At 54.6% G+C, this 25,377-nt stretch overlaps 3 protein-coding genes and 1 long non-coding RNA gene across 10 annotated transcripts in view; 2 read left to right on the top strand and 2 right to left on the bottom strand.

Annotated features, from left to right (window-relative positions):
• PKN3 (protein kinase N3) overlaps positions 1–3,153 on the top strand; it is a 15,743-nt gene extending 12,590 nt beyond the window's left edge. The window contains exons 17-22 of one of the 2 annotated variants that reach the window (XM_025360480.1): positions 839–901; positions 1,054–1,130; positions 1,914–2,056; positions 2,138–2,245; positions 2,431–2,511; positions 2,622–3,153. In XM_025360480.1, the coding sequence (XP_025216265.1) occupies positions 839–901; positions 1,054–1,130; positions 1,914–2,056; positions 2,138–2,245; positions 2,431–2,511; positions 2,622–2,834 (685 nt within the window). In that variant the 3' untranslated portion in view covers positions 2,835–3,153. The remainder of the gene's footprint in view (positions 1–838; positions 902–1,053; positions 1,131–1,913; positions 2,057–2,137; positions 2,246–2,430; positions 2,512–2,621) is intronic. The other variant, XM_025360481.1, reaches the window with a different exon arrangement.
• ZDHHC12 (zinc finger DHHC-type containing 12) lies at positions 3,097–6,353 on the bottom strand. Of its 5 annotated transcripts, none has more exons than XM_025360484.1 (5): positions 6,216–6,353; positions 4,675–4,811; positions 4,244–4,321; positions 3,884–4,050; positions 3,097–3,735 (listed from the first exon to the last, which is right to left on the bottom strand). In XM_025360484.1, exons 1-5 carry the CDS (start codon positions 6,313–6,315, stop codon positions 3,414–3,416), a joined length of 804 nt encoding a protein of 267 aa, XP_025216269.1. In that variant the 5' UTR covers positions 6,316–6,353; the 3' UTR covers positions 3,097–3,413. The 5 variants fall into 5 exon arrangements, with proteins under 5 accessions (XP_025216269.1, XP_025216268.1, XP_025216271.1 ...); XM_025360483.1 differs by having other exon boundaries at positions 4,675–4,976; positions 6,216–6,345; XM_025360486.1 differs by having other exon boundaries at positions 3,097–3,763; positions 6,216–6,345.
• A 311-nt stretch (positions 6,354–6,664) lies between these two features.
• LOC112607607 lies at positions 6,665–15,276 on the top strand. Its single transcript, XR_003115884.1, has 2 exons — positions 6,665–6,836; positions 14,873–15,276. It is a non-coding gene; the product is annotated as an uncharacterized LOC112607607 (long non-coding RNA).
• The window catches only part of ZER1 (zyg-11 related cell cycle regulator), a 45,591-nt gene continuing 31,863 nt past the window's right edge, over positions 11,650–25,377 (bottom strand). For both annotated transcript variants that reach the window (XM_025358640.1, XM_025358641.1), the window contains exons 9-16: positions 24,863–25,078; positions 24,085–24,126; positions 23,820–23,939; positions 23,060–23,175; positions 22,220–22,408; positions 17,404–17,501; positions 15,458–15,560; positions 11,650–13,256 (exon numbers count right to left, since the gene is read on the bottom strand). In XM_025358640.1, coding sequence (XP_025214425.1) covers positions 13,199–13,256; positions 15,458–15,560; positions 17,404–17,501; positions 22,220–22,408; positions 23,060–23,175; positions 23,820–23,939; positions 24,085–24,126; positions 24,863–25,078 — 942 coding nt within the window. In that variant the 3' untranslated portion in view covers positions 11,650–13,198. The remainder of the gene's footprint in view (positions 13,257–15,457; positions 15,561–17,403; positions 17,502–22,219; positions 22,409–23,059; positions 23,176–23,819; positions 23,940–24,084; positions 24,127–24,862; positions 25,079–25,377) is intronic.

The following is a 25,377-nucleotide window of genomic DNA, read 5'->3' as shown; positions in this document are numbered from 1 at the left end:
AAAAAAAAAAAAAAAAAAAAAAAAAAAAAAAGAAAAATAGGCACGATTGGCCAGGCGCCTGTAATCCCAGCACTTTGGGAGGCCAAGGCGGGCGGATCACCTGAGGTCAGGAGTTCATGACCAGCCTGACCAACTTGGTAAAATCTTGTCTCCACTAAAAATACAAAAAATAGCTGGGCATGGTGGCACGCACCTGTAATCCCAACTACTCGAGAGGCTGAGGCCGGAGAATCACTTGAATCCAGGAGAGGAGGTTGCAGTGAGCTGAGATCCCGCCACTTTACTCCAGTCTGACGATGGCAAGACTCCATCTAAAAAAAAAAAAAAAAGGCCGAGTGCGGTGGCTCGCACCTGTAATCCCAGCACTTTGGGAGGTCGAGGCAGGTGGATCACGAGGTCAAGAGATCGAGACCATTCTGGACAACATGGTGAAACCCCATCTCTACGAAAACTAAAAAAAAAAACCAATAGCTGGATGTGGTGGCACGTGCCTGTAATCCTAGCTACTGGTGAGCCGAGATTGTGCCACTGCACTCCAGCCTGGGTGACAGAGCGAGACTCCCTCTCAAAAAATAAAAAATAAAAAATAGGCATGATGAGTATCAACTGCAGGGACCAACACTTGGTCCCTGGCACCATTTAAGGGCCCAGGAAGCTGGAAATCGAGGTGACCTTGGGACTGTTAGAGCACCCCCACTCTCAATATGATGCTTGTCCCAGTCTCACTCATCTCTGACTGGCCGGGACATCCAGGATCCCCCAGCCATGGCCATCCTGGTGCCTCCCTGCCCTGCCTCCCTGGTCTTGGGCCTGAGTTCTCCCATAACCACCCCTGCAGCTTCTACGTGGCTTGTGTTGTCCTGGGGCTGCAGTTCTTACATGAGAAGAAGATCATTTACAGGTGACTTTTGTCCCAGGGATGCCTGGGGGTGGGGGTGGGGTGGGTGAGGACACAGACGCTGCCTCTCTCCTGCCTGGGCTGCTCCAGGCGTGGTTGCTGTTTCCTGGGTCTAAGCCCCCCTCATTCCCTTTGATCTGCACCCTTGCCCTCAGGGACCTGAAGTTGGATAACCTTCTGCTGGATGCCCAGGGATTCCTGAAGATCGCAGACTTTGGACTCTGCAAGGAAGGTGGGGGCTGCCCATTGGGATTCATATCTCCAGCCTTGTTTACCCAGCCTGGCCAATAGGATGATGGGCACATGGCATCTCCCAGGAAATCTCACCCACGGATGCCCTGGTTCCGCCGCTCCAGACCTCATTCCAGGGGACAGCTGGGCACACTGGCCCTTTCTTCCCAGTCCTAGAGGCTTGTATAGAGTCCCAGCCTGCACCTGGCCCGAGGGAGAGTCTATAGTCAGGGCTGGGAGAGGAGACTGAATTCTGCCTTTTGTTTTTTTCTTTCTTTATTTTTTATCTTTTTTTTTTTTTTTTTGAGACGGAGTCTTGCTCTGCCGCCCAGGCTGGAGTGCAGTGGCACGATCTTGGCTCACTGCAACCTCTGCCTCCAGGGTTCAAGAGATTCTCCTGTCTCAGCTTCCCAAGTAGCTGCAATTATAGGCGCATGCCACCACGCCCCAGCTTATTTTTTGTATCTTTAGTAGAGACGGGGTTTTACCATGTTGGCCAGGCTGATCTCGAACTCCTGACCTCATGATCTGCCCGCGTTGGCCTCCCAAAGTGCTGGGATTACAGGTGTGAGCCACCGTGCCTGGCCGAGTTCTGCCTTCTGTGACCTTAGCCTGTGAGCTTGGCTCCGCATGCAGTCAAATGGCGTCATAACCGTTCCCACCTCCTTGGGTACAGGGCAGGGCTTGGCACAGGCTAAGCTCCCTGGCATCATAAGGCTTGGCTGTTGAGGTTATTATGAATAGGCCACACCAATCTGCTTTTGGTGTACCTGTTGATTTGTAGGGATCGGCTTCGGGGACCGGACTAGCACCTTCTGCGGCACCCCGGAATTCCTGGCTCCCGAGGTGCTGACCCAGGAGGCGTACACACGGGCTGTGGACTGGTGGGGGCTGGGCGTGCTGCTCTATGAGATGCTGGTGGGTGAGGTGAGTGCTGGAGTGTGCTGTCGGGGCCTCTGGGTTGGAGTGGGGTGGCCCGTGCATCCTGCTGAGCCCCCATCTCCACAGTGCCCTTTCCCAGGGGACACAGAGGAAGAGGTGTTTGACTGTATCGTTAACATGGACGCTCCCTATCCCGGCTTTCTGTCGGTGCAAGGGCTTGAGCTCATTCAGAAGGTAAGCACTGCAGGGTCTGGGTCTGGGATGGATGGCCGCTCAAGGCCCATGTGCCCTCTGCCATGGGACAGCAGACCCCCTGCCACCCATCCGTAGAGCGCTCTGGGCCAGCGTGCTTGGGGCCTGTGGATGATGGCAGTGCCTGGGGCTGAATGCCCTAAGTGAGCACCTGTCCTGTTGCCCAGCTCCTCCAGAAGTGCCCGGAGAAGCGCCTCGGGGCGGGTGAGCAAGATGCCGAGGAGATCAAGGTCCAGCCGTTCTTCAGGGTGAGTGGCTGGGGTGGCGGTGGTCCCCTGTGCCTGGCAGGGTAGGTGACACAGAGTGACTCATGGAGCTGCTGTTCCTGCCATCTCAGGCGCCTCTCCTTTTCCCCCAGACCACCAACTGGCAAGCCCTGCTCGCCCGCACCATCCAGCCCCCCTTCGTGCCCACCCTCTGTGGCCCCGCGGACCTGCGCTACTTTGAGGGCGAGTTCACAGGGCTGCCGCCTGCCCTGACCCCACCTGCACCCCACAGCCTCCTCACTGCCCGCCAACAGGCCGCCTTCCGGGACTTCGACTTTGTGTCAGAGCGATTCCTGGAGCCCTGAGGGCATCTCCTGGCACCTCTGTCCCCTTCCCCCACAGACTGCTAGAGCCTCTGCTTGCCTACCTGTGTGCCCTGCCTGGAGGTCCAGGCCTTGCCGGGTACTTATGAGCCCTTGGGACTCGAGGTGGCAGCCATGGGGCCACTGTTGTGGGCTTTGCTCAGTGTCACTGGGCAAAGTGTGTCCCCTCCCCCTCCAGCTCGCCCTCCTCTACCTCCCAGCGAGACCTGGCCCAGAAAGGGCGCCGCAGCAAGGAGTGATGTGGTTTGTCTTTTTAAGACTAGACTTGCTTTATAGACTATTAAATTTGTAAAAGTGTGCACTGGCAGTCGCCTGGGTGGGGCTGGGGTGGAGCCCCGGGTCTGCTGGGGCCTGAGCTGCCCACAGGTCCTTTTTTCCCTTTCTTCCTTGGAAGGCAGAACTGCCCACCGAGGCAGGGATCTGTCTGTCTTGAAGTTCAGTTCTGGGGCCTGGGAGGGGTGGGCAGGAGTGAGCGGCCCCAGGCCCTCCGAGGGCTGACCCTAGCTGGGGACAGGTCCCCTGGTTTTCAGGCACAAGATAGTAGCCCAGCCTCTAGCAACCCTAAACAGCTGGGCTGCTGCCCTCCTCCTCCTCCTCAGCCCAGAGGGTCTCCCAGGACCCCGAGGGCCATCCACAGAAGAAGTGGGCCAGGTTGCGGGTCAGGCCTCGGTCGAAGGGGTTGCCGGGGCGCTGGCGGAGATAGGCGATGCGGTGTGAGGAGATGAATTCCCAGGTGGTGGTGTTGCTGGCCACCAGGTAGAGGTGTGAGGCGAGGAGCAGGCTGGCCACCAACGAGAGGAGGGACAGCAGCAGGAAGGTGGCGAACAGGAGCCCGCTGGATCGAAGCCACAGTCCCCAGGGCTGGAAGAACTGGAGGCCTGACCTGCAGGGCAGGGGACAGGGGCCTGGTGCTGGGGGAGGGCAGGGGAGCCCTTCCCTCCCTGTGCTGGATCCCTGGGAGTCCTGGCTCTGTCCAGCCCTGTGGGAGCATACATCCCACCCTCCCCCTATGCCCGGGCAGCAGCACCCACCATGCCAGGTACAGGCCCCAGAGAAGCACCACCAGCTGCAGTGCCAGGTAGACCACAAAGAGTGGGTGGTTGCGCTCCCCTACACAGTTCTCCATCCAGGGGCAGTGGTGGTCGTAGCGGCGGACGCAACGGCGGCACTCACGGCAGTGCCGAGCCCTCAGGGGCTGCTGTGGGCATGGAGGAGAGTGGAGGCTCAGTGCCAGCCCTGCTGTGAGCCCACCACTGAGGGGAGGAATCAGGGCCTGATGATGGAAGGCCTTCTTGGAGGAGGGGTGAGGCCCCGGCACTGGGGCAGGAGGAGGTCGAGGAGTCTCAGCTTTGGCCCAACCTCTCCCAGGTGAGTGTCCCTGCATCACTTACCAGCACCAGGCAGTATCTGCAGCGCCGAAGAGGGATGGCTGGAGGAACCATGGCTGTCTGCTCCTCTTTGAGCTCCTCCTGGAATGAGGGGTGGGGTATAAGACAGGATCCCCTTGGGAGACAGGTGGCATTGGCGGGCAGCTCCCCTAGGGGCCGGCTTAGCTCTGGTTGTGGAGTTTAGGACCCATCCCGTGCAGAATGGAGGTGTGGGGTGCGGCGGAGCACCCTGGACTGAGGGTGGCTGTGTGATGTTTGCAAGTCTCTTCCTTTTCTGGGCCCCAGCAGTTTCCTCACTACTGTAGGATGGGGCTCTAGGGCTGGCAAGAGGATTCACTGAGCTGCCCCCACAAGAGCCTGCAGCACAGAGCCTGGCATGGAGACTGGTGGTGGCTGTTGAGTCCCTGTTGGTGAGAGTAGGGGCCCCTGGTTACCTGCGGCTGGGGCTGCGCATTCACGTAGCCGGGGTCCATGAGTGACACAGCGAGGTAGAGCAGCAGGGAGCCCAGCACCAGGAGCAGGAAGGTGAGGGGCAGGAGCAGCTCGCCCTGCTCCTCCCATTGCCGCAGCTCTGGAGAGGCCGGGAGAGCACAGTGAGGCTGGGCCGGGTAGAACAGGAGTGGGTGGGACTGGGTTGCAGTTGGAGGTGGGGAAGTGTGTTCCTGGCCCAGCAAAGACCTGGAGATGTTGGTTCCATGAGTGGTTGTGTGTGGCCAGCAGTTCATCTGAACTTTATCTGGAGGGTCAGAGGGAACCATGGAAGGTTATAAGGCCAGATCTGTTTTGGAAAACCTCATCGCTAGAGAAATGGATCAGGGGAAGCCTAGGGGCAGAGAATCTGGCCAGGAGGAAGAAGAGGGGAGCTGCAAAGGCCTGGCAGGAAGTGAGAGAGGAAGGAATGGACAGAGGGGGCTGCTGGGTGAAGGGAGCCAGACCTGACTGGATGTGGGACAGAAGGAGGAGGGGTCCAGCGTCTCTGGCTCTGCAATGGTGAGAGACTGGCCAGGTCTGAAATGCCTGAGAGAGATATGGGAGGGAGGGTGCAGCTGGCAGGCTCAGATGCTGCAGAGGGGCATAAGAAAGGGTCCAGTGGCTTCAGCCCATAGAGGTGACAGGATTTTGGGGAGGTAGGGTGCAGGGCAAGGAATGAGGGGGCATGAGACCACCAGACAGCGGAGTGTAGACAAATCCCGTGTCCCTTGTAAGGGGGAGCAGAGAAGAAAGGGTGGCTTTTGAGGGGGGTCGTTTTCTGATAGGGAGACCTGAGCAAGTTTTTAGGCTAAAGGGTGAAGGTGGTGGAGGAGGTCTGAGGTCTTGGGAGGAAAACCAGCAGGGGCCCCAGTCCAGAAACTGAGGCTGGACCACCATGGAAGGAGGGCTGGGGGCTGCTGTGGGTGACAGTGAGGGAGGCTGCCCGTGGCAGGTGAGGTGCTGGGTAGGGGGCTACTGAGGGGAATGAGGGAAATGGAGGTGGTAGGTGGGTGAATCTGTGGGAAGATGGGAGACAGGCCTCACCCCGTGGGGTGTTCTCTTGCCTGAGGGGTTGCCTGGACTTGGGGGTGTGGAGGGTGTGGGTGTGGACACAATGCCAATCCTTGCATCTAGTTGAGCCTCCTAATCGTAAGGATGGGAAGATTTGGGGTCAGTTCCTGGGAAGGAACTGGTGGGTCCCAGGATCAAGGGACATGGGGCTTAAGTCGGTCCTTGGATCTGGTGGGCACCGGCTGGGTCCTGGGATGGACAGGGCATTTGGCAATGATTAGGAAGATGCTGGGATTAATCAGGAATCAACGGGGTATCAGGCGGAGAGCGGGTGGCTATTGGAATGATAGATGGGGAGGGGGCTTCAGGAGCTGGCAGAGATCGGGCCAATCCCAGGATCTCCAGGGATTAGGCCGGAGACCCAGTGAGACCCGAAAGTCCGGGGAACCACGCGGGATCGGGTGGGTCCGGGGTCGCTCGGGGTCCGGCTCACCGGTATCGTGCAGGAAGAGCACCAGCGTGATCCCCCAGGTCAGCACGGTGTGCCCGGTCCGCACCAGGACCCCAGGGCTGAGGAGCGCCCAGGGGGCCATCGCCTCGGCCCGGGGCCCCACCCGGAAGAAGCGCCCAGAAGGGCGGGCCCTCCGAGGGAGGGGCACGCGGTCGCCCGGGGATTGGTGGATCTGGGCGCTGGGCAGGGCCGGACTGGATCAGGGAGTCTGCTTATTGGATGGCCGCTGCGGCCGAGTGGACCCTCAAGCCAACAGGTGCCTGAAGAGGCTGAGGGCGGGGCCGGCGCGCGCGCAGCTGGTAACTCCCCCAACTCCAGCCCCACCCGCCAGGTAACTTTTGAAAGCCCAGGCGCGCGCGCGCACCTCCCCCGCGCTCCCCTGTGCCCGCCCTCGCAGCCCTCGCGCATGCGCGTAGCTCCCTGGACGCTTAAAAGATCCAGCGGTTTGCTGTGAGTCCGAGAGGCAAATTTGTGCCCATTTCGAAGATGTGATGACTAAGGTCTCCAGAGGGCCAGGGCTCGCCCAAGGTTGGTCTGTGGTGACAGCTTTACCTCCTTGCTATTTATTCTCAGATGTTGCAAACGGAGGAGAGAAAAGTGGAGGTATGTGGTGCACATTCTGACTATGGGTGATCCAACTTAGGCGGGAGTCAGAAATCCCAGCACTGCCCCTTCCTACCTGTGTGACCCTGGGCGAGTTACTGAGCCCCTCTGAGCTGTTTTCTGTCTCTATAAGAGGGATAACAATAGTGTCTTAAGGTGTTTGGGAGGACTAAATAATGGAAACGCCTTGTCTAGCACGGGGCTGTCTTGCCTCTCCTGCTGTGAGCCACCACCTACAGGCGGACTTTCCCCGCCAGAGGCTTCAGGCTGTCTTCCTTCCCTGTGTCCCCAGGGCCTTCCCCACTCAGCCCTGCCTTTCCACAGCACCTCCCACTGATACCAGCATCCTCCTCCGCCTCCATCTGATTGGCCCCATCCCAGCTCCTCCAGGGTACTCCTCTGACATCTGTTGTTTTTCTCAGCTCAACATCCTTTTTTTGATTGGGGAATTGACTTCCCATCCCATGTGATTGGAGGGACTGCCCCTCACCCCATAGGATGGCCAGCGGCAGGCTGTGGGCGTTCGACTCTGCAGAACCAATCACAGGCCTTCCATGAGATTACTGTCTAGATGCTGAGAGGAAGGGGCATTCTTTTGGATCTCAAGCCTAAGGAATGGGATATAAGGCAACCGAGAGCCATCTTTACGCTGTGCGGTGAGGGCCTACCCTGTCTGTGGCTGGAGAAAATGAGACTAACTTATAAAGACACATAGAGATGGATAAGCAGCACTAAAGGAGGGAGCGAGAGATGGTCTGAACAATATTGTCTGAGCCCTCCAGATTCAGCTGTCCCTGAAGCTGATACTAACTGCATCCCCTGGTTGCAAGTCAATTAATTCCCACCTTTTTTTTTTTTTTTTTTTTTTTTTTCCCCAGACAGAGCCTCACTCTGTCCCCCAGGCTGGAGTTCAGTGGCACGATCTGGGCTCACTGCAAACTCCGCCTCCCAGGTTCAAGCGATTCTCCTGCCTCAGCCTCCCAAGTAGCTGGGACTACAGGCGCCCGCCACCACGCCCGGCTAATGTTCTGTATTTTTAGTAGAGACGGGGTTTCACCGAGTTAGCCAGGATGGTCTCGATCTCCTGCCATCGTGATCCACCCACCTTGGCTTCCCAAAGTGCTGGGATTACAGGCGTGAGCCACCGCGCCCGGCCTGTTTTCTGCTTTCTTGAGATGGGGTCTCACTATGTTGCCCAGGATGGCCTCAAACTCCTGAGCTGCGGCAATCTTCCCCCTCAGCCTCCAGAGTAGTTGGGACTGCAGGCATGCACGACCATGTCTGGCTTAAAGGGAGAATGAGGGAGTGGAGGGAAATGGTGAGGGCTTCAGTAGAGTAAGGGAAATGAAAAATTCCGAAGGGTTGGTCATGGTAAATATGATTAGGCAGCTCTGTGTGCTCGCTGGCAATTATGAAAGTTAGGACTCTGTTCTCCTGCAGAGACTAGGAGACAGAGGCTCCAATCTTCCTGATATTACACTTCAATGGAATGGCCTTCAGGTCCTTGAATGGCCTTCAGCTCCTAAATTGTGACATACACACACATCTCAAATGGACAGAGGAAGGATCACAATTTTAAGTTCCCATCCCACCACACTTTTTTTTTTTTTTTTTTTGAGATGGAGTTTCACTCTTTTTGCCCAGGCTGGAGTGCAATGGCACTATCTTGGCTCACTGCAACATCTGCCTCCCAGTTTCAAGCGATTCTCCTGCCTCAGCCTCCCAAGTAGCTGGGATTACAGGCATGTGCCACCACGCCTGGCTAATTTTGTATTTTTAGTAGAGACAGGGATTCTCCATGTTGGTCAGGCTGGTCTCGAACTCCCAACCTCAAGTGATCTACCTGCCTTGGCCCCCCAGAGTGCTAGGATTGCAGGTGTGAGCCACCGCTTTTTTTTTTTTTTTTTTTTGAGACAGTTTCATACTGTCTGCCTGGTGTGATCTCGGCTTACTGCAAACTCCACCTCCTGGGTTCAAGCGATTCTCCTGCCTTAGCTTCCCAAGTAGCTGGAATTACAGGCATGCGCCACCATGCCTGGCTAATTTTTTTTAATTCTTAGTAGAGACAGGATTTCACCATGTCGGCCAGGGTACCCTTGAACTCCTTGTGATCCGCCTGCCTCGGCCTCCCAAAGTGCTGGGATTACAGGCACCCGGCCAGAGGTCACATTTCTTAGGGAGACTCAGTAAAATGACTTCATGGTTTAGACATCAGTCTGCTTTTGGAGAGGTAGGTCATGTTTGAAGGTGCTAAGTGGCAAAATATAGTTTCTTTTTTTTTCTCTCCAACTTTCATTTTAAGCTCAGGGGTACATGTGTAGGATGTGCAGGCTTGTTACATAGGTAAACGTGTGCCACGGTGGTTTGCTGCACAGCTCATCCCGTCACCTAAGTGTTTTGTTTTGTTTTGTTTTGTTTTTGAAATGGAGTCTTGCTCTGTCACCTGGGCTAGAGTGCAATGGCACGATCTCAGCTCACTGCAAACTCTGCCTCCTGGGTTCAAGCAATTCTCCTGCCTCAGCCTCCTGAGTAGCTGAGATTACAGGTGCGTGCCACCACACCAGCTAATTTTTGTGTTTTTAGTAGAGATGGGGTTTCACCATTTTGGCCAGGCTAGTCTCAAACTCCTGACCTCAAGGGATCCACCCGCCCTGGCCTCCCAAAGTCCTGAGATTACAGGCATGAGTCACTGCACCCAGCCTGGCCACAAGTTTTTAAAAGGAGAGCCCTCGATATGCCAGGTTTTGTGCTGGGCTACAACAGAGCCTTGATGTGGCTTGCTGTTCACAGTCCAATGGGGGAGACAAGATAAAGCAACTTCAGCCCCATGAGATAAGTAGATGCTGTGATGGGATGAGCAGGAACTAGAGTGTTCCTGACACAGGAAATGGCAGGTACCAGGCCAAGGAGCTAGAGGAGGAGCACCTGGCACCTCTGAGGACCTTGTTTTCCCTCCTTTACTGTGGCAACCTTGAGGAAGTAAGTCATTTCAGGCCAGGTATGGTGGCATATGCCTGTAATCTCAACACTGTGGGAGGCTGAAGTGGGAAGACTGCTTGAGCCTGGGAGTTTGAGACCAGACTGGGCAACACAGTGAGACCCCATTTCTACAAAAAACACAAAAATTAGAAATTCATGGGGTACACGTTTGTTGTCCCAGCTACTTGGGAGGATGAGGTGCAAGGATTGCTTGAGCCCAGGAGATCGAGGCTGCAGTGAGCTGTGATCGTGCCATTGCACTCAGCCTGGGCAACAGTGAGACCTTGTCTCAAAAAAATAAAAAATAAAGTCACTTCACCTCTCTGAGCCTCAGTGTCCTTGTCTGTAAAATGGATTATTGCCAGGGTTCTGAGGAAGCGGAAGGTACATGAAGCACTTAGCCCGGGGCCTGGCACACAGATGAAGGTTCAGCAGTGTTGGCTGCTGCTGGCAGGCACTTCCCTCATTCCCTCCGAGGCACCGACGACCCACCAGGGTTCTGAGGCAAAGTACTCGAGGCCCTTCCTGCCCAGGTCCTGTGGGTGGCCAGTGGCAGGGGGCTCTCAGCCAGGGGAGAGAGAGAGGCCAGATCCAGGCCCTGCAGCGGGTGGAGAAGAGGGGACCTCGGCTTCACAGAGGCTGTGGGAGGAGTCAGTGCTCAGCTTCCAGAAACGCTTAATTGAGTCCTGATGCCCAGGCTTAAAACCTCACATAGAAGGTAAAATCCACACACTCACGGTGGTCTATAAAGGGTGTGACCGTATCATTTCTTTTTTGTTTTTTGAGACAGAGTCTCGCTCTGTCACCCAGGCTGGAGTGCAGTGGTGTCATCTGGGCCCACTGCAAGCTCCGCCTCCCAGGTTCACGCCATTCTCCTGCCTCAGGCTCTCGAGTAGCTGGGATTACAGGTGCCTGCCACCATGCCCGGCTAATTTTTTCGTATTTTTCAGTAGAGACGGGGTTTCACCGTGTTAGCCAGGATGGTCTCGATCTCCTGACCTCGTGATACGCCCGCCTGGGCCTCCCAGAGTGCGGGGATTATAGGCGTGAGCCACCGCGCCTGGCTGACCATATCATTTCTTATTCCAACCAGGCAGCTCTTGAGGATGACAAGGCACTGTCCATAGAGCTGCGGGGACCACAGGTGTCAGCCAGGACGGCCCTGGGCCATGCTAGAGTCTGGGAACCTCACGATTTGGCCCCAGCGACTTCTTGGTCCCGTCCCACTCCACCCTTGTTCCTCACGCTGCCAGGGCCACATGGGGCTGCTTCTCTGTCCACCCTGGCAGGACCCTCTGCTGAGGATGCACTTTTCCTCCGCCCCTTGGGCCAGACCTGGGCAGCCTCCGTCTTTTACTGGGTTTGGCTGCACTCTGCCTCTTGTGAGAAGCCTCCTAGACACATGGGGGCACCGTGCTGGCTCCTTCCCCTCTCCCTAAAGCACTGTGGCCCAGCGGACTCCAGGCTTCCCTGACCTGCCTGCCCACTCCCTCCGCTGCCTTCTCCCTGCTGGTGGCACAGAGTCGTTATCTTCTATTTGCCATCTGTCTCCCCCATCAGGCTGAGCCATCCTGGGCAGGCACCCTGTTGGTCTGGTTGCCAGCTGTGTCCTCAGTGGGCACAGGGATGTGAAGAGAACGCATAGGAAACAGGTACTCCAGCTCAGTCCCCTGCCACCTGTCCCCAGCCTGCAGCCCTTTAACCTACCAAATGCACACCTCCCTACCACAGAACTACCCACACTGCCGTCCCCCTGCCGGGGGTGGCTCAAGTCCTGCTCCAGAGCCTGGAAGCCAGGCTAGCAATCCCCTCCACAAAAAAAGACGCTCTGTTCTCCATTTTGCACAAAAATGTATTTCTGTGACATCCCAAAGTACAGACATTTCCCCAGGCCCCAGGGGGTAAAGCAATGAGGTGTGAACTCTGCCAGGGTCTGGCCGGGGCCGCTGAGCGTGGGATGGAAGGGAGCGCTGCATGCAGCCCATCTGCCAAGCTGGGGGAACACAGGGCTGCCGCCCACTTCCCAGGACAGGGAGGGAGAGGCTCCGGGAGAAAAAGGCCAGGTGTCTCTCCCAAAGCTGCTCACCCATCCCGTCCTGCCTGGAGGCGGAAATGCTAGGAACACCTGAAAGCAGGCCGGCAGAGGGAAGAGGGAAGAAAAAGCCATCATCCAAAGGCTGCCTCCAGGGTTAGCGCTGCTCCCCAGGCCCCTGTGATCCACAAGTGTCCGATGAGAAGCAAGGCAGCGTCCACCGAGGGAGGAGCACAAGAGAGCCGGCGCCTCTCAGGCTTCCAAGGTAAAGCCGAGGGCAGGGTGGGACCGCCAGAGAGGCCCAAGCAGCCACTGCAGGGCAGTCCGAGTGCTGGTCTGGAGGCGGCTGTGTGGCCGCTGTGGGTCAAAGGCTGGCGTGGGACCTCTGCCTCTGAGAGGCGTGGGGTCCTCTGGGCAGCGGGGCAGGCTGGGATGAGGAGGCAGGCTCAGTTCTGCTGGTGGGAGCGCCTGGGCAGTTGAAGGCTGTGGAGCAAGGAAGCAAGCCCCTGGCCCCAGAAGATGCTGGCTTCCAGGGCAGGGGGCAGGTTCTGGATGTGTTTTGGCAGAAGGGGCAGTGGAATCTGCCCCCGAGTTCTGACCATCCCTGGGCTGGGGCTTTCCACAGCCTGGGACCTGGTGGGAGACTAGGAGGCAGCCTCCATAGCAGCGTGGCCTCAGGCAGGCCTGGCCGGACAGCAGCAGGGCCACTGGGCGCCCTGCTCCTGGAAGGTCTTCAGGGGCAGGGCTGCCTGGACCTTAGCCTAGGAACAGCTCACTTTCTTGCCCCAGATGGCCCACAGCTGGGAGCACCAAGGCTTTTGGGAGACCCAGTGGGGTAAGTTCTAATCCCCAAACCCCATCAGCTGTGCCTGGGAGCCGAGATGGAGTTCTCAGGCATGGGCAGTGGGTCAGGATGCTGGATACGCTGTCCAAGGCCTGCTCCTCTCATGAAAGGAAGCCAGACTGGGGTCTGAGTTTCCTGGACAAGGACTGGACACTCACAGCGTTATAGGCATTTAGTCTGGTTGGGGTAGGAGTGAGTGTGTCAGCGATGAAGGCTGAGTGGGTTTGAGGATGGCCAAGGAAGCTGCAAGGACTCAGGAGTGTTGCGTTTGTTTTTGTACAGAAATCATACACACAAAACTTCACACTTCCTAACCAAAAAAAAAAATATATATATAATATATATATCTCACTAATGTTAAGGAAAAGCGTCGGTTGTGCAAAAGTCCCCCATGTCTCTTCACTCCGTGGGGGGCTCCCTCGGAAGGGGACTGCCCGCTGGGCTGCTTGAGCACGCTTCCTCCCCGCCTGTGGTCCAGAGCGGTGGTGGCCATGGGGGTGGAGGCCTCTATCTGGATGTGTCCATGTTTTCCTCTTTAAAGTTACTGCAGTGCTCAATCACCTTGCTGGAGACAATGAGGGAGACAGGATTGGAGGGTGGGCTTGGGTGGGGTGAGCCCAGCCCCTCCGAGGTCATCACGCAGCTGGGTAAACACGTGTTCACAGTGATGGTGATGCTGACTGAATGATGTGGATGGAGGGGTTGGCAGAGTGGCTGGCATGTGCAGGGGACTCAGGGAATGGCACCTGTGGCCGTGAATGCCATCACCAGCCGTCCTCCGCTTCCTTCCTTCCCACCACCCCCAGTTCCAGGGCATCTGTGGATAGGGGTCCCCAAATCAGCTCAGGCCTGACCTCCAGAACCCTTTGGAACTTTCTTCAGCGACCTCTTCCTTCTTCATTTTCCCTGCACACCAGACCCTTCTCTTTCCAGAAGTCCACCAGTGGTCCCCAAACTGACTGCACATCAGATTCCCCCAGAGGCCCGGATCCAGTGGCAGGTCCAGGGTGGGGTGGGGGCAGCTGTGTTCGCACAAGGGCCCCCACTACCCTGTGGCAGCTGGGGCCCAGCACTCCAGCTCAGATTTCAAGTCTCACCCGCCCCAGCCTGACCCCTGCCACCCATCACTGTCAGTTGTCACCTTGGAACCCGGACAGCTTGCCCATTCAACACCAAGCCTGTGGGTTGGGGGCTTCACTGCAGCCTCTGTGTGTTAAAGGGGTGCCCCAATACCTTTTAGGAAGCAAATTTCCAGAGTGGGAGAGGGGCCAGTGGACAGGCCGAGGGCCTTCTCCTAAGCATCGTCCAGGGTCATTTACTCCTTGCTGTCAGATAGGCCAGTGCCTCAGATTCCCATCACAGGCCTTGGACACATGTTCAAAGTGACTGTGGTAGGTAACTGGTCAGTCTTACCCAGTGCTTCTCAAATTTCCCGGGAATCCCTGTTAACCATGAAAATTCCAGGGCCACCTCCCACCTCCCAGATGCACTGGAAAAGAAAACCTAGGGGTGGGTCCTGTCCATTTATTCTTAAATTTTATTTTTTTGGCCGGGCGCGGTGGCTCAAGCCTGTAATCCCAGCACTTTGGGAGGCCGAGACGGGCGGATCACAAGGTCAGGAGATCGAGACCAGCCTGGCTAATACGGTGAAACCCCGTCTCTACTAAAAAAATACAAAAAAAACCTAGCCGGGTGAGGTGGCGGGCGCCTTTTATTTATTTATTTATTTTTTTGAGACAGAGTCTCGCTCTGTCGCCCAGGCTGGAGTGCAGTGGCACCATCTCGGCTAACTGCAACCTCCGCCTCCTAGGTTCAAGTGATTCTCCGCCTCAGCCTCCCAAGTGGCTAGGATTATAGGTGCGCACTACTACGCCCAGCTAATTTCGTATTTTTAGTAGAGATGGGGTTTTACCATGTTAGCCAGGTCTTGAACTCCTGACCTCAAGTGATCCACCCACCTCAGCCTCCCAGAGTGCTAGGATTACAGGTGTGAGCCACTGTGCCTGGCCAGCAGTGCCTTTGGGCAGATATAATAGAACCAGGTGACATTTCCCTGCCTGGGCCCAGGAAGTGGCTGTCTGAGGAGACTCTGAGTTCCAGGCCCCTCCTCCATGTGACCTTTTGCTCTATACAGAGACATGAAAAAGTGTGCTGGGTCAGCTTGACCGTTGTCCCTTCTAGAATGAATCCTGGAGAAAACAAGGTCGTTTCTGACGATTTCGACATGTCACATCCCTGAGAGTCTCTCCTGTCCTGATTGACTTGAGAACTGGAGGGAGTGGCATTTTAGACACTGCAGTGAAAGCCACACAGCCACAGAAGGCCGGGACTCTACCATGTTTGCGACCTTCACATTCAGCAAGCTCACTTGCACTCTGCCTCGTCTCATCTCTAGAATGTATTTGACCATACCATGTCCCTTCTTTAGTGGGAACGTCTTTGGCCAAACATAATGAAAAGTTCTGACCTCACTTGCTAATACCCGGTGATAAAAGGATGGAATTTGTTGGGAATAAAAGAAAACGAAGCTTACAAACGAGGGCCCTGATGCTCCGTTCAGAGCTTGGTCATCTAGTTTCCAGCCATACTGTGGTCAAGATGACATTTGGAGAGGCCCCAGATGGACATCAATACACTGTCAACCTCTGTACTAAACCCCAAGCTGCCCCGGGAATTTCAGTCATTCCTAACCTCCAGAGGGCGCCCGCTATGCCCTTACTCCCCCAAATCAAGGTTCCAGGCAGAAACACACTGCTAGTCTCTTACCGGGCCATTTCCTTGGTCTCCTGCCGTGCGGTCGCCATCTTAATTATGTCCCTCAGAAGGGGCAACCCCCCTTCTTTGATCAGCAGAGGGCAGTACTTGTCCGCTGTGGGATAGGAGCAGACAGCAGAGGATCAGGATGGTCTTCTGATCAGCCCCAGGCCCAGAAACCCACCCTGTCTGTGAGGACTATCCTGGTGCTGGGGGTGTGAAGGCACAGGCCTTGGTGGGGGCAAGACATGTGTGCCCAGCCCCATGGGTGGGAGTTCTGCATCCATGTAGGGGAAGCAAGAGGTGACTCCTTGGTTTGAAGTTGCTGTATTTATTTCCAGAGCTCATTCTTTTTTTAAAAAAAAAATTTTATATATATAAAATCTTAAAATATATATATATTATATATATAATTTTTTTTTTTTTTTTTTTTTTTGAGACGGTGTTTTTTTTTTNTTATTTAGGCAATGAAAAAATACACAGCATGTGTACCTATATGTCTGCTTTAAATTTCCAGTTATAGAGGGAAATCTTTTTTTTTTGAGACGGAGTCTTGCTCTGTCACCCAGGCTGGAGTGCAGTGGCCGGATCTCGGCTCACTGCAAGCTCCACCTCCCGGGTTCACGCCATTCTCCTGCCTCAGCCTCCCGAGTAGCTGGGACTACAGGCGCCCGCCACCTCGCCCGGCTAGTTTTTTGTATTTTTTAGTAGAGACGGGGTTTCACCATGTTAGCCAGGATGGTCTCGATCTCCTGACCTCATGATCCACCCGTCTCGGCCTCCCAAAGTGCTGGGATTACAGACTTGAGCCACTGCGCCCGGCCATAATTTTTTTTTTTTTTTGAGACAGAGTCTCACTCTGTCACCCAGGCTGGAGTGCAGTGGCGTGATCTGAGTTCATTGTAACCTCTGCCTCCTGGGTTCAAACGATTCTCCTGTCTCAGCCTCCCTAGTAACTGGGACTACAGGCACGTGCCACCAAGCCCAGCTAATTTTAATATTTTTAGTAGAGACGGGATTTCACTATGTTGGCCAGGGTGGTCTCAAACTCTTGGCCTCAAATGATCCACCCACCTCGGCCTCCCAATGTGCTAGGATTACAGGCATGAGCCACTGCACCCAGACTAATTATTATTATTATTTTTTTAAGTAGAGACAGGGTCGCGCCATGTTGCCTATGTTGGTCTCAACCTCTTGGGCTCAAGCAATCCTCCACCTCAGCCTCCCAAAGGGCTGGGATTACAGGTGTGAGACACTATGCCTGGCCTCCAGCGCTCATTCTATGGAAAATGTCACCCAAACCAGTGAGACCAGTGGCTCCTAAAGATGGTGATCCTTGAGAAGTTTCTATAAAAATATAGATTTCTAAGCCCTGTCGCTCAATATTCTTTTTCAACAAATCCAAGGACCAAGATTTATCCGTATTTTCACCAGGTGATTCTGGTGACCCACCAGGTTGGAACCAGCTGGTGGTATGGTGATTTTTTTCATGCAGAAAGCATGGAGACTTCTATTTTATTTCTGGAGATGGGGGTCTCGCTATGTTGCCCAGGCTGGAGTGCAATGGTTATTCACAGGCATGATCATAGCTCAATGCAGCTGGAAACTCCAGACCTCAGGCAATTCTCCTGTCTCAGCCTCCTGAATAGCTGTGTGCACCACTGAGCCCAGCAGGCATGGAGATTTTGGACTGTTGCTGCACATGGAAACGAGACGCATTAAGAAAGCTGTCTGGGAACTCTGCACAGGTGTTTCGCCTGCTAGGCCTGCTTCCGGTGAGGAGGCAGGAGTGGGCCGTTAAGCTGGGTGTCCCACAAATGCTGGAAAGTGGAGGGTTCTGCTCCGAGGCACAAAAGCGGCAGCAGCAATTAATGCTCCCCCCTGGACTACAAACTCCCCGAGGGCACATCTGCTTTCAGCTGGATGAGTGTCTGAACCCAGGACCAGTCAGCACTCACGGTAGACAGACACGAGGTTATACAGGGCCCAGGTTGCCCAGTGCTGGCTGACAGAAGAGATTCCCTGGGGAAGGAGGCGGAGAATTGGTTCAAATGACCTGCAGGAAAAGAAATCAAGGTCACTGTGGATACTGGGGGTGAGGAGTGTGTCTTTTCTTGTCTGAGGTTTCCTCCCACTGGGGAATCCTAGTGACCAACCATGACAGGCTGGCAGGATGCCAGGGAGAAGGGACAGCTGGCCCTGCATCCCACTGGCAGGCTGCACAACGAGGCTCCCTTGGAGAGAGGATAAAGGCACAAGCACATGAGGGAGGCAGAGGGGACCCAGATTAGGAGGAGCAGAAAGCTGGAGACCTCAGCAAGGAGCAGAGACCCAGCCTGGGGAGAAGGGGAGACGCACCCTGGGAACAGAAGCACGTGTGACTGTTTTTTTTTTTTTTGAGATGGAGTTTTGCTCTGTCGCCCAGGCTGGAATGCAGTGGAGCGATCTCCACTTATTGCAACCTCTGACTCCTGGGTTTAAGCCATTCTCCTGCCTCAGCCTCCTGGGTAGCTGGGACTACAGGCGTGTGCCACCACACCCAGCTATTTTTTTTTTTTCTTTTGAGACGGAGTCTTGCTCTGTTGCCCAGGCTGGAATGCAGTGGAGTGATCTCAGCTCACTGCAAGCTCTGCCTCCTGGGTTCACGCCATTCTCCTGCCTCAGCCTCCCGAGTAGCTGGGGACTACAGGCACCCGCCACCACACTCGGCTAATTTTTTTGTATTTTTAGTAGAGACGGGGTTTCACCGTGTTAGCCAGGATGGTCTCGATCTCCTGACCTCGTGATCCACCTGCCTCAGCCTCCCGAAGTGCTGGGATTACAGGAGTGTGCCACTGTGCCTGGGCTAATTTTTGTATTTTTAGTAGAGACAGAGTTTCAGTATGTTGGTCAGGTTGGTCTCAAACTCTTGACCTCAACTGATCCGCCTGCCTCAGCTTCCCAAAGTGCTGGGATTATAGGCATGAACCATCATGTCTGGCCCTTTTTTCGTTTTTGAGACTGAGTCTCACTCTGTCACCCAGGCTGGAGTGCAGTGGTGCAATCTCGGCTCACTGCAACCTCTGCCTCCTGGGGTTCATATGATTCTCCTGCCTCAGCCTCCCGAGTAGCTGGGACTACAGGCGCATGCCACCACGCCCAGCTAATTTTGGGTTAGAGCATCATTTTGCTGTTGGCCAGGCGGGTCTTGAACCCCTGAGCACCTGCCTTGGCCTCCCAAAGTGCTAGGATTACAGGCCACTGTGAGCCACTGCACCCAGACTAATTTTTTTTTTTTTTTTTTTTTTTTAGCCACTGTGCCCGACCTTTTTTTTTTTTTTGAGAAAGGGTCTCGCTCTGCTGCCCAGGCTGGAGTGCAGTGGCGTGATCAGAGCTCACTGCAGCCTTGACCTTCCAGGCCATGCAAGTGCTCCTCCCACCTCAGCCTCCTGAGGAGCTGGGACTACAGGTGTGAGCCACCATGACTGAATAATTAAAAACAAAATTTTTTTGGCCGGGCGCAGTGGCTTACGCCTGTAATCCTACCACTGTGGGAGGCTGAGGCAGGTGGATTGCCTGAGCTCAGGAGTTTGAGACCAGCCTGGGCAACACAGTGAAACCCCGTCTCTACTAAAGTACAAAAAATTAGTTGGGCATGGCAGCATACACCTGTAATCTCAGCTACTTGGGAGGCAGGAGAATTGCTTGAACCCGGGAGGTGGGGGTTGCAGTGAGCCAAGATCGCACCATTGCACTCCAGCCTGGGTGATAGTGTGATTCTCCGTCTCAAAAAAATAAATTTTTTTGTAGAGGTGAGGGCTCAGGCTGGTTTCAAACTCCTGAGCTCAAGTGATCCTCCTGCCTCGGCCTCCCAAAGTGGCTGGGATTCTAGGCGTGAGCCACCGCATCCAGCCTATGACTGCTCTTCTGACAAGGGCCTTCTGTGGGCCAGCATGGAGTCATGGTCCAAAAGCCTGAAACACGTGTGTGCAAAACTCCTGGGCCAGCGATTCTGCTTCCTTTCTCCCCAAGAACTATATTACTTCGCACATTGGCAAAACCATCAGTGTCAGCCTGTTCCTCCCAACATGGGTTTTCAACTGAAATGTCCATCTGTACAGGATGGTACAAAGAGAGTGACTCCACGCTAAAATGACGAGGGAGATCCTTGCCTGGTGATTGGCCATTCAGTCACAAAACAGTAGGAATTGATGCCAGCTTGACTTAAAGTAATGAAATCTGTGCATAGAAACACTGCTGGAAGAAGAGACACCAAAATGTCAACAGGGGTTCTCTTTCAGGGAGTGAGATTATGAACAATTCCTGTTTTCTTCTTCTTTTTTTTTTTTTTTTTGAGATGGAGTATCACTCTATTGTTGCCCAGGCTGGAGTGCAGTGGTGAGTTCTTGGCTCACTGCAACCTCTGCCTTTTGGGTTCAAGTGACTCTCATGCCTCAGCCTCCCAAGTAGCTGGGATTACAGGTGCCCGCCAACGTGCCTGGCTAATTTTTGTATTTTTAGCAGAGATGGGGTTTCACTGTGTTGGTCAGGATGGTTTCGAACTCCTGACCTCAGGTGATCCGCCTGCCTTAGCCTCCCAAAGTGCTGGGATTAAAGGTGTGAGCCACTGTGCCTGGTCCTGTTTTGTTTTCTTTTTCTTTTTTTTTTTTTTTTAAAAGGAGTCTCATTTTGTCTCCCAGGCTGGAGTACAGTAGTGTAATGTCGACTCACTACAGCCTTGACCACCTGGGCTCAAGTGATCCTCCTGCCTCAGCCTCCCTAGTAGGTGGGACTACGGATGTGCACCATCACGCCCAGCTGATATATTTTTTTTTTTTTTTGAGACAGAGTCTAGCTCTGTGGCCCAGGCTGGAGTGCAGTGGCCGGATCTCAGCTCACTGAAAGCTCCGCCTCCCGGGTTCACGCCATGCTCCTGCCTCAGCCTCCCGAGTAGCTGGGACTACAGGCGCCCACCACCTCGTCCGGCTAGTTTTTTGTATTTTTTAGTAGAGACGGGGTTTCACTGTGTTAGCCAGGATGGTCTCGATCTCCTGACCTCGTGATCCGCCCGTCTCGGCCTCCCAAAGTGCTGGGATTACAGGCTTGAGCCACCGCGCCCGGCTTTTTTTTTTTTTTTTGAGACAGAGTCTTGGTCTGTCGCCCAGGCTGGAGTGCAGTGGCACCATCTTGGTTCACTGCAACCTCCGCCTCCCAGGTTCAAGCCATTCTTCTGCCTCAGCCTCCTAAGTAGCTGGGATTATGGGTATGTGCCACCACTCCAGGTTTTTGTATTTTTTTTTTTTTTTTTTTTGAGACAGAGTCTCGCTTAGTCGCCCAGGCTGGAGTGCAGTGGCGCGATCTCGGCTCACTGCAAGCTCCGCCTCCCGGGTTCACGCCATTCTCCTGCCTCAGCCTCCCGAGTAGCTGGGACTACAGGCGCCCGCCGCCTCGCCCGGCTAATTTTTTGCATTTTTAGTAGAGACGGGGTTTCACCGTGTTAGCCAGGATGGTCTCGATCTCCTGACCTCGTGATCCGCCTGCCTCGGCCTCCCAAAGTGCTGGGATTACAGGCGTGAGCCACCGCGCCCGGCCGGTTTTTGTATTTTTAGTAGAGATTGAGTTTCACCATGTTGGGCAGGCTGGTCTCAAACTCCTGACCTCGTGATCTGCCCACCTCAGCCTCCTAAAGTTCTGTGATTACAGGCGTGAGCCATTGCACCCGGCCTGAATTTAAAAAAATTTTTTTTTTTTTTGAGACAGAGTCTGTCTCTGTCGCCCAGGCTGGAGTGCAGTGGTGCGATCTTAGTTCACTGCAAGCTCCGCCTCTCGGGTTCACACCATTCTCCTGCCTCAGCCTCCCGAGTAGCTGGGACTACAGGTACCCGTCACCATGCCCAGCGAATTTTTGTATTTTTAGTAGAGATGGGGTTTCACTGTGTTAGCCAGGATGGTCTCAATCTCCTGACCTCATGATCCGCCCGCCTTGGCCTCCCAAAGTGCTGGGATTACAGCTGTGAGCCACGGCGCCCGGCCTAAATTTTTAGTAAAGAGGAAGTCTCACTGTGTTGCCCAAGCTGGTCTTGAAATCTTGGGCTCAGCCGGGCGTGGTGGCTCACACCTATAATCCCAGCACTCTGGGAGGCCGAGGCGGGCAGATCATGAGGTCAGGAGATGGAAACCAACCTGGCTAACACGGTGAAACCCCGTTTCTACTAAAAATACAAACAAATTAGCTGGGCGTGGTGGTGGGCACCTGTAGTTCCAGCTACTTGGGAGGCTGAGGCAGGAGAATGGTGTGAACCCGGGAGGCGGAGCTTGCAGTGAGTTGGACTGCGCCACTGCACTCCAGCCTGGGTGACAGAGCAAGACTCCATTTCAAAAAAAAAAAAAAAGAAATCTTGGGCTCAAATGATACTCCTGTCTCGACTTCCCAAAGTGCTGGGATTATAGGCAAGAGCTATTGTGCCCGGCCCATCTGTATGGTTTTCTGTTGTGTGTCTATTTTCTCCCCACCTTTCCCCACAAATCAGTAGGTATCAGTAGTTTGCAAAGAGCAGGCTTTGGGTACATGCAGATGTTGGCATGTATGACAAATGCTCCAGGCTGCATGGGTGAGATCGTGCCTTTATTTATGCTCTGTGCTGTGTGCAGCTACACATCAGTGAGTGAAAGCAGAACCCCACAGAGGACCAGAAGAAAGGCGGGAGCTCTGAGCAGACCTTAATGGCATGAGCATCCTGCCCAGCACTTACCCCATATTCCACACTGCATCCCCGCTCCGCACCCTGCCCGCACCTGTAATTGATGTTTCTCCGAGAGTTGATGTCCCAGCTCTGGATGGCGGCCCACATGCGTTCCTCCACCTCCTCGCGCTGGGGCTCACAGACGCCCCAGGCCTCGGGTCCATCAAACATGATGTGGGAGAGGACGCCGCAGGCATTGTAGGAAACCTCGATCCCATCGGCCTTGCTCTCCAACAAGTTGCTGCCAGGAGAAAGACAGAAAAATGGAGTCCCACTCCCCGAGTTTCTCTTCAGATACCAGCTGCAGGACCCCAACTTAAAACAAGAAGCAAGAGGTGCTAGTTATTTCTTTATCACATACTGTCTATATATCCAGATTAGTTCTAAAGGGATTTGAGGTCATTTAAGATATAATTACAGGCTGGGCACGGTGGCTCACGCCTGTAATCCCAGAATTTTGGGAGGCTGAGGCGGGCAGATCATGAGGTCAGGAGTTTGAGACCATCCTGGCTAACATGGTGAAACCCCGTCTGTACTAAAAAATACAAAAAAATTAGCTGGGCATGGTGGCGGGCACCTGTAGTCCCAGCTATTTGGGAGGCTGAGGCAGGAGAATGGCAGGAACCCAGGAGGCAGAGCTTGCAGTTAGCCTAGATTGCGCCACTGCACTTCAGCCTGGGTGACAGAGCAAGACTCCATCTCAAAAAAAAAAAGATATATAATTACAAAAGGGCCACTTATGAAGGATTGAATGAATAAGAGACCATATTATCGATGGAAAACGACATTTATAGCAAACCTAGGCTAAGAGCAGTTGTGCAACCGAGGAGACACTAGAGCTCTGAGCATCTTGGCAGCCAAGGCAAAAAGGGAAAGGATTAAAAGTACTAACCTGAAGACGCTGATGAACTGGGAAGTCATTAGTTGAGGCCGCAGCTCCTTCACTTCTGCCACATTCCCCAAGAGTCCTAGCATATTCCTATGCAGTTCCTGCTTCTCTGGGAATTCCTGGGAAAATGAGAGCCAGTGGGCCACATCAATTAGTACTTAATGACTTAGTATCTGGTATTGTTAACCAAAAAGCTTTATGGGCATCTGGCCATGCCAACTAGATAAAGGGGGCATATAGGCTGCCCTCCTACCCTCCAATGCACCTAGGTCAGTGCAGGGTACACACACTAAGGGATTAAAGGGGTGGGATTCCTTGCCACAAAGGCAAAGGCTGATTAGAGATCTGACCTATGGGACAGACGTGGTTGTGTTCACCAAAGCTCAAAATATTATTTTAAGGGACCCTCCTAGAAATCAGAGCAGGAAAACAGAGCATGTGTTTAAGGATGAACAGACCTGCTGTCTAGCTCGTAGCGTAGTGGGCTCTGGCCAGCTGTGGGCAGGCTGAGAATGACTGCTGAGGAGACAGGGAGGGGCTTTCCCTTGGAGTGGGCGCTCTCAGGAGGCCCCACCAGGCCATCTGGGTCTGGAGCTTCTGTCAGCAGCAAATCCTGGGTGGGTGGGCCTGAGTCTGTCCCCACTGCCCTTCTCCGGAAGCATGGGTGAGGGGTGCTACAGATTTGGTTGCTGGGAAGCCTCGGGACAGCAGAGGGGCCATGTGGGCAGCTGAGGCAGCTGCTGCTGCAGGAGGTGGACACTACCTTCAGGCAGTCCAGGAAGAGCTTCATGCCGTTGAAATTGAGGAACATCTCACAGTTGTCAGGAGTTTCATCTGTGATGTTCCACAGGGCGCTCCAGGAGAACTCCATGACCTGGTCACACTGTGAGGGCAGGACAGGGCTCAGCCAAGGCTCCTGGTACCCAGGGAGGGGGGCCCCTGACAAAACATGGACCTCCCCCAGGGGCAGCCCAGGCCCCTTGCGGGCTAGGGAAAGGGCAGCGCGACTTCGTGAAGATTTGACTTACTATCTTGTCCAGCAGCTTCTTCTGAATCAGCTTCAGCATAGTCTGCAGGCAGGGACAAGACTCTGCTAGAGTGCTGGGGCTCAAGAACTCCCACCCCCATGAACCCAAGATAGAGGGGAGGCTCAGCATGGCTAGTTCAGGAGTCTTGACAGGAGTCTTGAGGCTCACCACGGCTAGTTCAGGAGTCTTGACAAGATCAAGTCTCCATATCTTTGGGGGAGGCTATTTGAAGGCATCCACTCCGCAGCCCCTTAGTATTGGCATCAGGAGGCCCGGGTGCCATTCCTGGCCCTCGGGTGACTCCTCTGTGACTTTGGGCACAGCCCTTCCCGCTGGGGCTTGAGCTTCCCTAACCATCAAATGAGACCAGAAGCTCTTGAGCTCCTTTGTCAATCTTTCCTTCCTTTCACCAGTGATATTTATCACCTCCCCACTGGCCTCCAGGGCCCATGCCAGGAAGTGCTGGGGACACAAAGACAGAAGGACAACCTGGCATCTTTCCCTATGGAGCCTATGAAAGCAGGATGAGTGCAGGGACTGGGAGAGGATGATAGTATGCTGTAGGTGGAAGAAATCTATGAGGCCACCAGCAACGTTCAGCATTAAGAAATTCTTCCTTTGCTCTAGCCTAAAACCCTCATGCTTCAGCACACTCTCCCTCTCCAACTCCCAGTCCCAGGCCCTGCTCTGAGACTCTCACTCAGGGTAGAGGAGTGGTGGAGAGGGGTGGGGGAGAGTAGTGAGGCTCAGGAGGAAGGGGGCACCCCCCCACACGTACCACGACAAAGCCCATCTTGCCCACAGCCTCCTTGTGGTCGTTGTCCACCTGGCAGACCAGGGCGTTGCACAGGTGCACGGCGATCCGCTGGATGGACTCGTCCTGCCGCGTGGGGTTGAGGATGCTGAGCAGGAGCTCGTTGACCCGGCGGTACTGGAATTCCAGCTCCTCGGGGATGCTGAAGTTGCAGAGCGTCAGGCAGCAGTTCCGCTGCACCTGGGCCGAGACAGGACACAAGCGGGGCACATTCAGTTTCAGACTCAGGAGCAGGGCTCTAGGAACTCTCTAGAGGTATGAGATCACCCAGAGTTCTGGCAGTCCAGGCCGGTTTTCTGGAAGAGGAGGCTATACAAGTGTTCTTTTAAAAATGTTTTATTGGCCGGGCGCGGTGGCTCAAGCCTGTAATCCCAGCACTTTGGGAGGCTGAGACGGGCGGATCACGAGGTCAGGAGATGGCGGCCATCCTGGCTAACATGGTGAAACCCCGTCTCTACTAAAAAATACAAAAAAAAAAA

The sequence above is a fragment of the Theropithecus gelada genome, chromosome 15, assembly GCF_003255815.1.
Source record: "Theropithecus gelada isolate Dixy chromosome 15, Tgel_1.0, whole genome shotgun sequence".
Lineage (NCBI taxonomy): Eukaryota > Metazoa > Chordata > Mammalia > Primates > Cercopithecidae > Theropithecus > Theropithecus gelada.
The sequence above is the reverse complement of the archived record's forward strand: the minus strand, read 5'-3'. Positions and strand labels throughout refer to the sequence as shown.